This window comes from Chrysemys picta, chromosome 7 (assembly GCF_011386835.1).
Source record: "Chrysemys picta bellii isolate R12L10 chromosome 7, ASM1138683v2, whole genome shotgun sequence".
In the NCBI taxonomy this organism is placed as follows: domain Eukaryota; kingdom Metazoa; phylum Chordata; order Testudines; family Emydidae; genus Chrysemys; species Chrysemys picta.
Genome location: NC_088797.1, coordinates 47,784,551 through 47,800,065, shown reverse-complemented (window position 1 = coordinate 47,800,065; position 15,515 = coordinate 47,784,551). Strand labels below are relative to the sequence as shown.

Here is a 15,515-nt window from a genome sequence, read left to right as displayed (position 1 = left end):
TGAGCCAGAGCCAGAACACCATGGCCAGAGAAGAAAGGAGAGGGCTGAAGGTTGAGACCAGTAGCTTGAGATACCTGCTGTAAGCCAGGCCAGGCTGAGAATGAGGCATGGTGAGGAATGCTCGAGCCATATTGGAGAGCCGGCGTGTGGCGAGGCATGAAGGAGCCGTATCAGAGAGCTGCGGCATGGCAAGGGAGGAAGGAGCCGTACCGGAGAGCTGGGGCAAGGCAAGGAACACCAGAGCCCTGCTTGATGTACTGTCTGAACTATGGTTGTGGGACTTGGTGTTGGGACTGGTTTTGTTAGGGTATCTGCACACAGGGCTTTCTTTTTTAATCAATTAACTCCACCACAGCCATTGGTCCTCAGAAGACTGTTTGGACTATTTCTGGGGATTCTGAAGGAGGGAAACTGAGTCAGATTGTGCTTTGACTTGCTGCAGGAGGGCGTTTCATGCAGGAGGCACCTTGTGACAGATGCCATTGCATGACCTCTGCTCTACCACATCCAGCCGCCCCTCCTGCACAGACACTTCTATAGCGCAGCACAACACAACACCCAGGAATCTGTAACCTAAACCAGGAAAGGACTTTGTTTGCCAAATCTGTTACAAAGAATAACACGGACCAGCTCCCTGCCCACCCCAATCCCCTCCACAAAGGAATATGTCCATTGAAAATACTCAAGGAGGCTGCAATAGATGATGAAAGAGTGTCTTTAGCAATGTCAAGCCCAGGACATGGTCTGGCTGGAAACAGGGTGGGAAAGGAGGAGGTGGGAACAGGCAGCTGACTGGATCAGACTTCACGCTTGGAGATGAGGATTTGAGTGACAAATGGAGAGGCTTTATTCGAAGTGACTTTTAAGGGTGCTGGAGTCAGACCGGCAACCCTAGACCCTGAAGTTCTCTACTATGGCACAGGGGCAGCAGTGCTGGCTTTCCTTTGCTGCCTCTGCCAATATGCCTTTCCCCGACCTGGAAGGAGCATTTCTGGCCCTTAGGGAGTTCGGTCTCCATGGCCCTTTCACTTCACTTTTCACTGGCCTCTCTGTTCAAACTGCTATGCAGGAGGCCGAGTGCCAGCAATGATGGTGATTTCAGTGACAGGGATATCTGCTTACCAAGGTCTGCATGACATGGCCCCCACTGCATTTCACACAGCCCAGGCAAGTCGCTAAGAAACTTCAAACTCGGATCACTTGGAAACAGCCCAAGTGCCAAGAGTGTGGCTTGTTCAGCTCTCCAAGGGGTGGGGTAACAGACGAGCCAACGCATTAAAGGACAGAATCACAATGACCCTCCCCTTGAGCCCTCACACCTCAGAGGAAAAGCATTTGCTTTATTACAGATCCCAAAAGCATAACATCCGTTTAAGGAGGACGATTTTACATTGTATATTTCCTTTTCACATAGAATAAAACCACTGTCTGCTCTTTGGTGCCAGTCAATGTGTGTCTATATGGTGGAGAACCAGGCTGCCTTGAGGAGATGGGGAGACAGGCAGAGGGAGAACATGTGTTACTCTCTCTCACACGCACACACACACACACACACCTACCTCATGCAGAGAGCTCACCACGCATTTATACACACCCAGCCTGGAAGTACATTTCACTGCTCATCAAACAGACTACACCCCCAGCTCACTGCTACAGCACACAAGAGGGTGAAAGGCTCCTGGAGAACAGTTCCTAGCTACGCTCCCCCTTGGAGTAGCTGTCCTTCTTTATAACAATTGGAACATCTGTCTTCAGAGGATGGGGAGAGGGGCTCAATAGGAATCAGTGACTGAAATCTCTTGGCTAGCGAGAAAGAAAACAGGACAGATCAGTTCCTTCCGATTAAAGGGGAGGAAGCTGGAAGGACTCTGGTTTATTCTTCACCCCTCTCTTTCTCCAGAGCAGTGGGCTCTTTAGCCCACTTGGCCTTTGTGGTCTCCTGCTCCTCGGCATAGCCCAGGTCAGAAGGCTGCCCTGCCGACCCATCGCCATTGCCTTCCAGATCCAGCTCCTCGAAGGAGGAGCCACTGGCCCCTGACTCGCTGTAGCTATGTTCGCTGCGATTGTCCAGTTCATCCCGCCCGCGGCCAGCTGCGAAGGGGGACAGGATGGAGGTGGCCACCGAAGTCTCTCTGCTATCGGTCGTGGCCTCCAGGCTGATGGAGCTCGTCTCGCTCAGGGTGTCAGCCCCTTTTGAAGAGAAGAGGAACAGGTTAACGTGGAGGGGAAGGAGAGAGCAAGGCAGAGCTCGTGGGGTGCAGGGCTGAACACAGCAGCGAAGAGAAGGCTGTTGCTACATCTCTATCCTTAAAGACTTTATTCACCTTGTTACTCCATTGCCCATCCCCCCACTGAAGAAACTTCCCATACAGTGATCCCCATCGGTAAGAGATCTGCCAATCAGATTAACCCCAGAAAAACTATGTGACTCCTCTAGTCTTTCCCCTGGGGAGGGGAGGGGCGGGGCAGGGCAAAGGAATCATGCGAAAGGGATCAATAATTGTCTCAGCTACAGAAAACACCAGTGAGTGTACCCCACTCGGCTCCATCCCAAACTCCTGGGGACTTTGTAGGAGGTTATCACTGGTAAGTGGCTCCCAAAGGCCATCTCTGTTGTATTCTGTATCTATGGTACCCATTCCAGTTTGGACCATTAAGAGGACAAAGTAGAGATAAAAGGTTCTAGCCCAGCTGAACTGTCCCCTGTGAAGTCCTCTGGCCCATCAATACTCACTATAAAGCACCAAAATATAGAAAGTGCATGGTAGTAACCAGCTACAAAGTCCTGTGCTGATGTAGGAGATCATATTCCCAGAGTAGCATTAATTCGGCCACAGTGAACATGCTGGACAAAGTACATTTAACCCTTAGAGCTTCAGGAAGAGATCAGTGACCTGTGATAACTTGTTCTAGTCTCTCTCCTTCACGACATCCTGCTCCAGCCCCAGATCCATCTCTCCTCCTTCCCTGTTGCAAATGTTACCCCCATCCAACGCCCTAGCCTCTCCTATGCCCCCTCCTCCCTACTAGCATCAAGAGTGCCCTTCTGCCCCCTCCCCAGGTAAGCAGAGCCTTCTGCTCTTCAGACTCTTTCCCATGCAAAGGACAATGCCCTGGCTCTAGGCTAGCATGCCCCTGCTGTGAGTTGCCTGCCCCATGCAGGTTCCTCAGAGGGAGTGAGGCGAGGAAAAGCAGGGCTAGGCTGGCTTGGACGGGAGGCATCACAGTGTAGGACACGCTCCACCTTAGCATGCTGAGCAGGGCCCTCCCTTCTCTCAGCCACAAACTCCTCCCCCTCCTTGGCACAGGATCCCCAACACCTCACCTCTCAGGAAACTGGCCACCCTGCAGGTGCAAAACACCTCAGGATTATCCAGGACCATAAGGGTTAACAGTCAAATTGGGAAGCCCCAAAACCACGCCAGCGCGAAGAGCTATAAATAGACATTCCTAGGAGAACCTGAACTTTGGCTTTTCTTTGAACCACTTTGTGTTTACATCGACCATCACAATGTTGCATTAACGCAGTTTGTATTTCATTTCCTTGGATTTTTTTTAAGCCAAAAAGGAAATGATAACATTGCTGAGGCATTATGGGTGTGCTTTCTACAGCTCCATTCACTGCACCCTTAGATGAGATATGCATGACCCAGAACTGGGGAGAAGCATCAGTTATGCTTTTCCACATGGTAAGCAACAGCCCTGTCTTCAGAGACAGGACTAGCCCTTCCTGCGTCCCCAAGGATGCTGCAGTGCAGAGTGAAATGACTGCACCCCAGAGGAACACACCTAAATGCCAGCTGAGACACTGTATGCTGCCCGGGCATGAATGCAAATGTGGAACTGCTCAGAACTTCATCATCTTCCAAATGAGCGAAAGTCACTCTCATTGAATGGCTGAGTGAAAGAACTGTGTGAAGAGCGATCTGGATCTCAGGCCTTGTCTACCTGGGGAAACTGACCAATGTAGCTATTGCAGAATAAGCTAGTCTGGAACAGCTGCCTGTGTGGACACACTACTCCAGAATAAAAGTGATTTCATAGTTACTCCAGAAGAGCTAGACTGGTCAAATTCCCCACATGGACAAGGCCTCAGCCTGGTCTAGAGAAGGCAGGTGCCCACATCACCAAAACCATGGCATTGATTGTTCCCCTTGTTGGAATATCTAAGAGGAGTTATAACAGCCTCAGCGCTTCTAACCCTGCAGCATGGACTCCCCCAGCTCCACCCACAAACCAGGCTGTGTAAAATATATCTGCTCCCAAGGACACATCAAAGGAAAGCACATTTCTATTGCCCTCTACTGCCCAGAATGTGTCAGCACTGCTCCCCTCTCCTTTCTCACTTCTCTTCCCTAACTGAGGTGATGCAACTGCTTCTTAGATGTCTGTATAGCAGGGCCTGCTCCAGGCACCAGGCACCAGGCACCCAAGCACATGCTTGGGGCGGCACCTGGTAAGGGGCGGCGGGGGGAGCGTGGTGCAGCATTCCGCGGGGGGGGGGGGGGGCCGCTCCGGCGGCGCGGTGCTGGGGGGGCGGGCTCCGGTTGTGCAGGACTCGGCGAGGGGGCGGCGCGGGCGCGGCACTGGAAGGGGGTTCCGGCGGCGCTCGGTGGGGGGCGTGTTCCGGCGGCGCTCGGCGGGGGGGCAGCTCGGCGTTCGGTGGGGGTGCGTCACGGGCGCGGCCCTGGAGGGGGTTCCGGCGGCGCTTGGCAGGGGGCGGGCTCCGGTGGCGCGGTGCTCAGCGTCGCGGGGCTCGGCACTCGGGGGGGGGGTTCCGGCGGCGCTTGGCGCGGGGGGGGGGGGGTGGGCTCCAGCGCTCGGCGGGGGGTCGGCGCGGGGGGCGCCGCTCTGGGGGGGGTTCTGGCGGCACTCGGCGGGGGGTCGGCGCGGCGCTCGGCGGGGGGGGCTGGGGGGCAGCGCTTTTTTTTTGCTGCTTGGGGCAGCAAAAAAGCTAGAGCTGGCCCTGCTGTATAGTAATGCGAGAAGTATGGGGAAGAAGCAGTAAGAACTCAAAATGCTAGTAAATAAACACAACTATGACACAGTTAGCATCACAGAGACTTGGTGGGATAATATGCATGACTGGAATATTGTTATAGAAGGACACAGCTTGCTCAGGAAGGATAGGCAGGGAAAAAAGGTAGGAGGTGTTGCCTTATATATTAAAAATGTATACACTTGGACTGAGGTTGAGATAGAAATAAGAAACAGACTTGTTGAAAGTCTCTGGGTACGGATAAAAGGCGTAAAAACAAGGGTGATGTCATGGTAGGGGTCTACTACAGACCACCAAACCTGGAAGAAGAGGTGGATGAGGCTTTTTTTAAATAACTAACAAAATCATTCAAATCACAGGACTTGGTGGGGATGGAGGGAGGACTTCAACTACCTAGACATCTGTTGGGAAAATAACACAGCAGGGCACAGATTGTCCAACAAGTTCTTGGAATGAATTGGAGACAATTTTTTATTTCAGAAGATGGAGAAAGCTACTGGGGGGAGGCTATTCTAGATTTGATTTTGACAAATAGGGAGAAACTGGTTGAGAATTTGAAAGGGGAAGACAACTTGGGTGAAAGAGATCATGAAATGGTAGAGTTCATGATTCTAAGGAATGGTAGGAGGGAGAACAGCACAATAAAGACAATGGATTTCAAGAAGGCAGACTTCAGCAAACTCAGGGAGTTGGTAGTAAAATCCCATGGGAAGCAAGTCTAAGGGGAAAAACAATTGAAGACAGTTGGCAGTTTTTCAAAGAGACATTATTAAGGGCACAAGAGCAAACTATCCCACTGCGTAGGAAAGATAGGAAGTACGGCAAGAGACCACCCTGGCTTAACAAGGAGATCTTCAATGATCTGAAACTAAAAAAAGAGTCCTACAAAAAGTGGAAACTCTGTCAAATTACAAAGGATGAATATAAACAAATAATACAAGTATGTAGGGACAAAATTAGAAAAGCCAAGGCACAAAATGAGATCAAACTAGCTAGGGACATAAAAGGAAACAAGAAAACATTCTACAAATACATTAGAAGCAAGAGGAAGACCAAGGACAGAGTAGGCCCGTTACTCAATGAGGGGGGAAAACAACAGAAAATGTGGAAATGGCAGAGGTGCTTAATGACGACTTTGTTTCGGTTTTCACCAAGAAGGTTTGTGACGTCAGTGAATGCCAGTGAAAAAGAGGTAGGATCAGAGTCTAAAATAGGGAAAGAACAAGTCAAAAATTACTTAGACAAGTTAGATGTCTTCAAATCACCAGGGCCTGATGAAATGCATCCTAGAATACTCAAGAAGCTGACTGAGGAGATATCTGAGCCATTAGCAATTATCTTTGAAAAGTCATGGAAGACGGGAGACATTCCAGAAGACTGGAAAAGGGCAAATATACTGCCCATCTATAAAAAGGGAAATAAGGACAACCTGGAGAATTATAGACCAGTCAGCTTAACTTCTGTACCCTGAAAGATAATGGAGCAAATAATTAAGCAATCAATTTGCAAACACCTAGAAGATAATAAGGTGATAAATAACCGTCAGCATGGAATTGTCAAGAACAAATGGTGTCAAACCAACATGATAGCTTTCTTTGACAGGGTAACAAGCCTTGTAGATAGGGGGAAAGCGGTAGATGTGGTATAACGTGACTTTAATAAGGCTTTTGATAGTGTCTCGCATGACCTTCTCATAAACAAACTAGGGAAATACAGCCTAGATGGAGCTATTATAAGGTGGGTGCATAACTGGTTGGAAAATCGTTCCCAGAGAGTAGTTATCAGTGGCTCACAGCCATGCTGGAAGGGCACAACGAGTGGGGTTCCACAGGGATCGGTTCTGTTCAATATCTTCATCAGTGATTTAGGTAATGGGATAGAGAGTACACTTATAAAGTTTGCGGACGATACCAAGTTTGGAGGGGTTGCAAGTGCTTTGGAGGATACGATTAAAATTCAAAATGATCTGGACAAACTGGAGAAATGGTATGAAGTAAATAGGATGAAATTCGATAAGGACAAATGCAAAGTATTCCACTTAGGAAGGAACAATCAGTTGCACACATACAAAATGAGAAATGACTGCCTAGGAAGGAGTACTGCGGAAAGGAATCTGGGTGTCATAGTGGATCACAAGCTAAATAGGAGTCAACAGTGTAACACTGTTGCAAAAAAAGCAAACATCATTCTGGGATGTATTCGCAGGAGTATTGTAAGCAAGACATGGGAAGTAATTCTTTTACTCTATTCCGCACTGATTAGGCCTCAACTGGAGTATTGTGTCCAGTTCTGGGCACCACATTTCAGGAAATATGTGGAGAAATAGGAGAAAATCCAGAGAAGAGCAACAAAAATTATTAAAGATCTAGAAAACATGACCTATGAGGAAAGATTGAAAAAATTGGGCTTGTTTAGTCTGGAAAAGAGAAGACAGAGAGGGGACATGATAGCAGTTTTCAAGTACATAAGAGATTGTTACAAGGAGGAGGGAGAAAAATTGTTCTTCTTAACCTCTGAGGATAGGACAAGAAGCAATAGGCTTAAATTGCAGCAAGGGCGGTTTAGGTTGAACATTAGGAAAAACTTCCTGTCAGGATGGTTAAGCACTGGAATAAATGGCCTATGGAGGCTGTGGAATCTCCATCATTGGGGATTTTTAAGAGCAGGTTTGACAAACACCTGTCAGGGATGGTCTAGATAATACTTAGTACTGCCTTGAGTGCAGGGGACTGGACTAGATGACCTCTCGAGGTCCCTTCCAGTTCTATGATTCTTCAGCTGACTGGTCAGAGATCTAGTGTTTGAAGCGGCAGATTATAACCAAATCAAAAGCACCATAGTTCGCACTGCTATCTAAGGCGCTCTCCAGGCTTTAGTTAAACCTCGCAATATCCTGGGGTGGAGGGTGAGGAGGGGAGGCAGAGGCACCAAGCGGGGAAATGACTTGCCCAGGATCCCAGAGCGAGTCAGCAGCAGAGCTGGGAGTGGAGTCCAGGCTACCTGGCACCCACTACTGTGCTTCCGCCAGAAGACCTTGCTTCTCCCACAAGCTGTTCTTGATGCCCCATCTGTGTGACCAGCTGATGAGCCTGGTGCGTGCAAGGTCACAAACTGATGCAGCCGGGCACTGCATGGAGTGTGGAAACATACCCATCACTATGCACTGAGCACGGGGTGAAGCCGGCCAGTCCTCAGGACACAGTGTATTGGCCTGAGTGTGTGTCCCACTGTCCTCGACTGGAGGGAATTTGCCTGGCTAAGCTACTGCCGCTGCTCCTTGGGCTCTGTTCCCAGAGGTGGGAAGTCCTATGCTTGGCTCCTCATGTTACATAGGTCGTCTGTGGATCTTGAACGATCTTCTAGGGGATGCCAGCCGTGCAGCTGGTGTTCAGAGTTGGTTTGAAAGACTGGCACAGGAGGTCACCTCTTCCTTCTCGAAACACGGCTTGAACACGTCAGTGAAATGAACAGTGATCTCACTGAATTCCCTAGCATTCATCCACACAGCTGCTGCTAGATCTGTCATGGGCTGCCCACACAGCCCTGCCAATGCCCCTCAATCTCACTGCAGCCTCTCCCACCCCAGCTATTCAACCCTGGGCCCCCCCGAGCCTGAAAACTTGGCAGTGCAGAACTAGGCTCCTGTGAGGTGGCAGTAATCCTGAGTTACTGTGCTTGGCAGCTCCCTTCTCCCTCACTCCCCCTCCAGCTTCTACAAAGAGACGCTCCTGTAGGAACAGAAAGCTCCCACCTGCCCTGGAGCCGTGAGCACTTTCAAAGGCTCAGTTTGTTCCTGGGATGCATTTCGGTATTAGGTCCGGCTCCCCGCACTTCCACTAAAGCAGGCTCCCTCCCCTCCCCCATGCAGTCTTGCACAGGGGACAGTGCCATTTGTATTTCGGTAACCCAGCGTGCCTAATGCTTTCCCCGTCTCCGGGCAGTCCGGAGAGGACAATAACGGTTTCATGGTACAGCTGCCCTCTCCTTTCGCTCCAGTTCTCTAAGTGCAGGCCCTTTCGGCCATGGCACCACCCTCAGAGAAGAATCCTGTGCATGCACATCCACGGGGCACTGTGATGCCTGCCCCAGATGGCGTCCTGCCCCCATATCAGGACGCTATGCCTTGCCATAAAGAAGGGGCAAAAAGAGTAGATAAAAAAGGATAGATCAGGTGCGTGGGGGGGGGGCACTCACTGCATGACTTCTAGAATTCTAGAGCACATCCATTAGTGCAGACAGACATGGGGAGAGTTTGGGAGGCAGAGTCTACATACTTATCTGGGCCTTAATGCCCATTGCTGGCAGCAATAATTACATACAACAAAACTATGTTCAAAGTCTATTATTAAGGCGATAAAGTCAAGCGCTTAAGAGCTGGGAAATAGGAAAGCGTGAGAGTGCCCCCCTTGTGTTGGCTTTATGATACAGTCTTTAATCACATGATTACACGCTCTTTTCCCGCAGGACCTCGCCTCCTTTGTTGCAGATATTGGAAGGTGTGCAATGAATGAGGCAGGGGATAGCATCTCAAACTGGGTACCTAGCCATCGAGGCAACCAAAATTAGGGAGCATGTCTACAAATTCTAGCCCCAGTCTCTGTATCTCAGTTTCCCAGCTAGAAAGGGGGGGGAATGATAATCACACTTTTCTATCACACACAAGAGCCGGGAAAATAAATTCATTAATGTTTGTGAGGCCCTCAGATATTAGAGTGCTGAGCTCCAGAGAAAAGCCCACGAGAAATGAATAATCAGATTGTGTGTGGATGGTGTGTAAGAAAGAAGGTAAAGGGCCACTCATTGCATGAGGAGGGTAAAAACATTGGGATCCTGTGGAAAAAATAGAACATGATCATGTAAATAAAGACTATAGTATATGAACAAGGGGCAGAGTTAAGGGTACACGGGCAACCTTAATTCTGGCAATTCCATATTTTTGAGTGCTTGATTTTGTAACCTTAACTAACATTCTTTTAACACAGTTTTGTTGAATGTTATTTTTTACACATACACACCCACACACCCATTCCACTACGTACCAATATGTATGTTAGTTTGAGAGGATCTCAGGTCAGAAGCTCAGCGTATATGGAGTAAATGTGAAAGTTATAAAAGCAAAGATTCGGTAAAATTGACAATTCTGCCATGTGTCTGGGTCCAGTGGGCTGCTCTCTGCTGGTCTGCTCTTATTGGCATCCACAGCCAGAACTAGTCCCACATCCTCTTCTTCCCCTCCAACTCTGCAGCCATGAACCTGCCCAGCCCATCCTGCTGCAGTCACCTAAGAACCCCCAGCCATTTCCCCAGCTAATACTTCCCCCATGATGCCAAGCTGGAAGCATGAGGGCTCTGGCACCAGGAGCAGGAAGAGACATGGATCCTTTAAGAGTGTCCCCCGCCTGATCCTTCCAGCCAGCAGATTTGTCAATAGCTATCAAGCATGGGCGCTCTCCCTGCATTGAGTAGGCACTGTTGATGCACAATCAATTAAATGAATGGATTCAGAGATCATGGCTTGGTCTGGGGCTATCTGAGGGGCTCGGAGAAATTCAGCCCCTGTCACAGGCCCAGTGAAAGAGCCTGGCTAGCACACCCCAGTTGACACAGCAGATTTCATGAGTCTGGACAATGCTGCCCTTTTGTTTCCTTCCTTCAGCCCCGCCCACGCCAAGTTCCCCAGGCAGCAGGGAGTTGGGACCATGCAACCCCCACTCCATGCTGCTCCTTTGGTCAATTGAGGGGGATGATGACCCGGGTCACCGGCAAACGGCTAGGTATGTCATGCCACCTGCACTGCCAGAGCGCTCGGGACTGGGCTGTGCCCAGGATATGCCAGCATTTTGGCCAAGGGCTCATTACACCCTCCTCCTTTGGCTAAGCATAAAGTTTCCTGTTCCTCATTACTCCTCCTCCCACCCAGGCTCATAGGACAGCTCTGGCCCCTTCCCAGTACAGACTGCCGCTGTTTGCTGGATTCCTGAGCACTGAGCTTGGAGCAAGGCTGGGAATCCAAACAAGAGGCTGCCCATGAGCCCTCAGAGATTTTCAAAATCTTGGTCCTGGCTTTTAGCTTAAAACCTCAGAAAAGTCTGTAGTACAATCTCGGGGGTGAACACACGCCTGCCTCTGAGCCCTGCAGGCATGGCTTGGCACAGGGCACAAAAGAGGAGGAGTGTAGCAGGCTCAAAGTAGAGTCCATATTTAAAAAAAAACAAAACCCGATGCAGTTGGCAGATTCAGCTTAGGGCAGGAATAGTGGTGGGGGAGGGGCTGTAGGTCAGGATAGAGTGGCAGGGGCAGAGCTGTGCGGGGAGCCCAGGACCAGAGCAGCGGGCAGTCGAAGGGCAGGGCTGAGTGATGGGGCAGAGCTGTGCGAAAAGCCCAGGACTGGAGAAGTGGGCAGTCGAAGGGCAGGACTGAGAGGTCCTGACAGAGCTGTGTGGGGACCAGAGGACAAGAGCAGTGGGCAGTTGAAGGGCAGGGCTGAGTGGCACTGGCACAGCTGTACGGGGAGCTCAGGACTGGAGCAGCGGGCAGTTGAAGGGCAGGGCTGAGTGACGGGGCAGAGCTGTGCGGGGAGGCCAGGACTGAAGCAGCAGGCAGTCGAAGGGCAGAGCTGAGAGGTACCAGCAGAGCTGTACGGGGAGCAGTGGGAAGTCGAAGGGTAGGGTAGGGTAGGGCTGAGTGGCACTGGCAGAGCTATGATGGGAGCCCAGAATTGGCAGCAAACAGTCAAAGAGCAGGGCTGCTGGCTGGCAGAGCTGTGCAGGGGGGAGTCCAGGACTGGAGCAGCGGTCAGTTGAAGGGCAGGGCTGGGTGGCACCAGTAGAGCTGTGCAGGGAGCCCAGGACCGGAGCAGCGGGCAGTCGAAGGGCAGGGCTGAGGGGCACTGGCAGAGCTGTGCGAGGAACCCAAGATTGGAGCAGCAGGCAGTCGAAGGGTAGGGTAGGGTAGAGCTGAGGGGCATGGCAGAGCTGTGGTGGGAGCCCAGAATTGGAGCAGCAAACAGTCGAAGGGCAGAGCTGTGCGGGGAGCCCAGGGCTGGAGCAGTGGGCAGTCGAAGGGCAGGGCTGAGTGGCACTGGCACAGCTGTGCGGAGACCACAAGACCATAGCAGCGGGCAGTCGAACGGCAGGGCTGAGGGGCACCGGCAGAGCTGTGCAGGCAGCCCAGGACTAGACCAGCAGGCAGTCGAAGGGCAGAGCTGAGAGGCACTGGCAGAGCTGTGTAGGGAGCCCAGGACTGGAGCAGTGGGGCTGAGGGTGCAGCGTTCAGGTCAGGATTGTGGTGCATTAACACAGCTGTAGCGGGAAGCTTGCTTAGCGCCAGTCCTTTCTTTGCCTGTCTCCAGGCAGAGCTATTAGCGTCTCACAGCCATGAGAACAGCACCGACTCATCTTAAAACGCTGTTTTGCTTTGCGCGGCTGTCATGTGAAGCCAGCAATGTTCTTTCCAAATAAAATTCCACAGGTAATTGCTGCCCAAGGAGACTGGTGCCCATTGGAAAACTACAGAAGCAAGGAGAGGGAGGGAGCAATTAGGACAGCAGAGTACTGAGCACAGGCAATACGTGTCCCCGATTCCTGGGAGAGAGCCGTGAGTGAGCACAAGCAGCAACGTAGCTCCTTTCCTGGGGCAGGGGTGTCTGCCAAGCCCTGGAAGTACAAAAATACTTAGCAACAAACACACTCTAGGAGATGGGACCCAGTGCGATTCATGCTTGTAGGACTCCCAGGCAGGCACTTGGAGGGGCTGAGACCCAGTAAAACTCATTTCATATGGGAACCTAGGGCAGCCAGCCAACTAGCCATTCAGAGATGCACTGAGAGGCAGTAAAATGCTCGATCCAGAAGCGGGCAGTGTGCCAGGAGGAGAGGGGCCGAGGCAAATTTGGGCAGATGGTTAATTCTGCTGATTTCCACCAAGAAGAAAAAGTTACAACAACAAAATCATCATCAGCATCACAATCGAGCCCTTCTGGGTCCCTCTGCCTCTGAGTGGTGCGCTGGCTCTAGTTCATTCCGTCAGGCCCCGACTGACACTTGAGAACCCTTATCCTCTGTTCAATATCTTCATCAATGACTTAGATATTGGCATAGAAAGTACGCTTATTAAGTTTGCGGATGATACCAAACTGGGAGGGATTGCAACTACTTTGGAGGATAGGGTCATAATTCAAAATGATCTGGACAAATTGGAGAAATGGTCTGAGTTAAACAGGATGAAGTTTAACAAAGACAAATGCAAAGTGCTCCACTTAGGAAGGAAAAATCAATTTCACACATACAGAATGGGAAAAGACTGTCTAGGAAGGAGTACGGCAGAAAGGGATCTAGGGGTTATAGTGGACCACAAGCTAAATATGAGTCAACAGTGTGATGCTGTTGCAAAAAAAGCAAACATGATTCTGGGATGCATTAACAGGTGTGTTGTGAGCAAGACACGAGAAGTCATTCTTCCGCTCTACTCTGCTCTGGTTAGGCCTCAGCTGGAGTATTGTGTCCAGTTCTGGGCGCCGCATTTTAAAAAAGATGTGGAGAAATTGGAAAGGGTCCAAAGAAGAGCAACAAGAATGATTAAAGGTCCTGAGAACATGACCTATGAAGGAAGGCTGAAAGAACTGGGTTTGTTTAGTTTGGAAAAGAGAAGACTGAGAGGGGACATGATAGCAGTTTTCAGGTATTTAAAAGGGTGTCATAAGGAGGAGGGAGAGAACTTATTCACCTTATCCTCTAAGGTTAGAACCAGAAACAATGGGTTTAAACTGCAGCAAGGGAGGTCTAGGTTGGACATTAGGAAAAAGTTCCTAACTGTCAGGGTGGTTAAACACTGGAACAAATTGCCTAGGGAGGTTGTGGAATCTCCATCTCTGGAGATATTTAAGAGTAGGTTAGATAAATGTCTATCAGGGATGGTCTAGACAGTATTTGGTCCTGCCATGCGGGCAGGGGACTGGACTCGATGACCTCTCGAGGTCCCTTCCAGTCCTATAATCTATGAATCTATGAATCCTGCTCTGATTCTGAGCCGCAACCCCAGATTGCTGTCTCCACAATCGCATGGCCTCATCCCCAGATCACCATCTCCACCATGTGTCGCCTTCCCCAGCCCTCGGTCTCCACCATCCGCACCCCCACCTCCATGATCTGTGTCCTCATCTCCAGGTTGCCATCTCTGCATCCCAAACGCCAGTCCCTGGCTCACTTTCTTGGTCGTTTGGACGACAACACAATTAAAGAGCTGAGAAAGATACAAGTGTGTCAAGTTAAAAACAGACTTAGTGCTGTAACCAGGGCAACTGGCTGGATGACAAAACCTGCCTGGAAAAAATTAATCATTTTTAATTATGACATCACTCTGAGTTGTGACAACAGCAACAAACAGGAGCCTGTAGGGAAGGGGCAGACTGCCCCTGTACTAGAGCAATCCCGTGTAGATTTCTCCATTTTAGAGTATATCCTGCTCCTTCACTTTGAGGAACCTTCCTCCAAGGGACTCCTGAACCAACCACTGACACTCCGTCAACAATCACAAACCTAGAGCTCTTCCTCCGAGCTGGTCTTGTTACTAAGCCTAGGGACTTTCCCAGCTCTACCACAGCCTCAGCATGTGACCTTGGGCAAGTCACTTTGCCATCTGCAAAATGGGGATAATAATACACTCAACCTCAGAGGGGGTGTGAGACTTAATTAATTAATGTTTATAAAGTGCTTTGAGATCCTCAGATGGAAGGTGCAAGAGCAGCGCTACGTGTGATCCTAAACTCTCCTTAGACTGTAATGTGCAGATCCTCAAAGGTATTTAGGCTCCTAACTCCCTTTGAAATCAATGGGGGTTAGGCACCTAAATCCTTTTGAGGAGCTGCTGGAGCACGGACCACTGGCCCCGACTCCTCACGTTTACACCAGGTTTACTCTGATGTAAATCCACCAATTTCAGTGGAGCTACTCCTGATTTACTTGGCAAGAGAGGAGAACCAGGCCCCTGTGTGTGTGTGTGTCAAGCGCCATGCACATTGATGGTGTTGTCAATAACATTACTGAGGATGGCAATGATCCCTGGCAGTTGTTAACATCCACACCGGCTCCCTCTTCTCCAAGCAGAGCAAAGAACTGTCCAAGGCACATGTGTAAACCTCGGTGCATTGCGACTCCAGCAAGGAGGAAGGAAACCTAATGGAGATCTCTCTCCCTGTATGGCACACTAACACCCCGGGCTGGAAATGCCGCTGTCATGGTGATCTGATAGATATACAACCTCTCTCAAGGCTCCCAGCATGTTACAGGATTACAGTCTATATCCACCCAAGGATCACTTCACATCGCCCACCTCCAGGCTGGGATGGAGCAGCTGCTTAGCAGCACCCAGCAACACTACACTGCAATTTAGGGGAAGGAAGGGAAGCAGCTAATCAAATTCAAGTAGCAGGGAGAGTTTAAGGAAGCAGAATGCAGTTACCCATACTGCAAATGTACAAGGGGCGACACTGGAAATATTACTGATCACGACTTATCAG

At 50.2% G+C, this 15,515-nt stretch overlaps 1 protein-coding gene across 6 annotated transcripts in view; it reads right to left on the bottom strand.

The window, feature by feature from the left end:
• Positions 1-1,305: 1,305 nt before the first annotated feature.
• The window catches only part of TEX264 (testis expressed 264, ER-phagy receptor), a 125,405-nt gene continuing 111,195 nt past the window's right edge, over positions 1,306-15,515 (bottom strand). For all 6 annotated transcript variants that reach the window (XM_005285276.5, XM_042861771.2, XM_065551358.1 and 3 more), the window contains one exon: positions 1,306-2,190. In XM_005285276.5, coding sequence (XP_005285333.1) covers positions 1,874-2,190 — 317 coding nt within the window. In that variant the 3' untranslated portion in view covers positions 1,306-1,873. The remainder of the gene's footprint in view (positions 2,191-15,515) is intronic.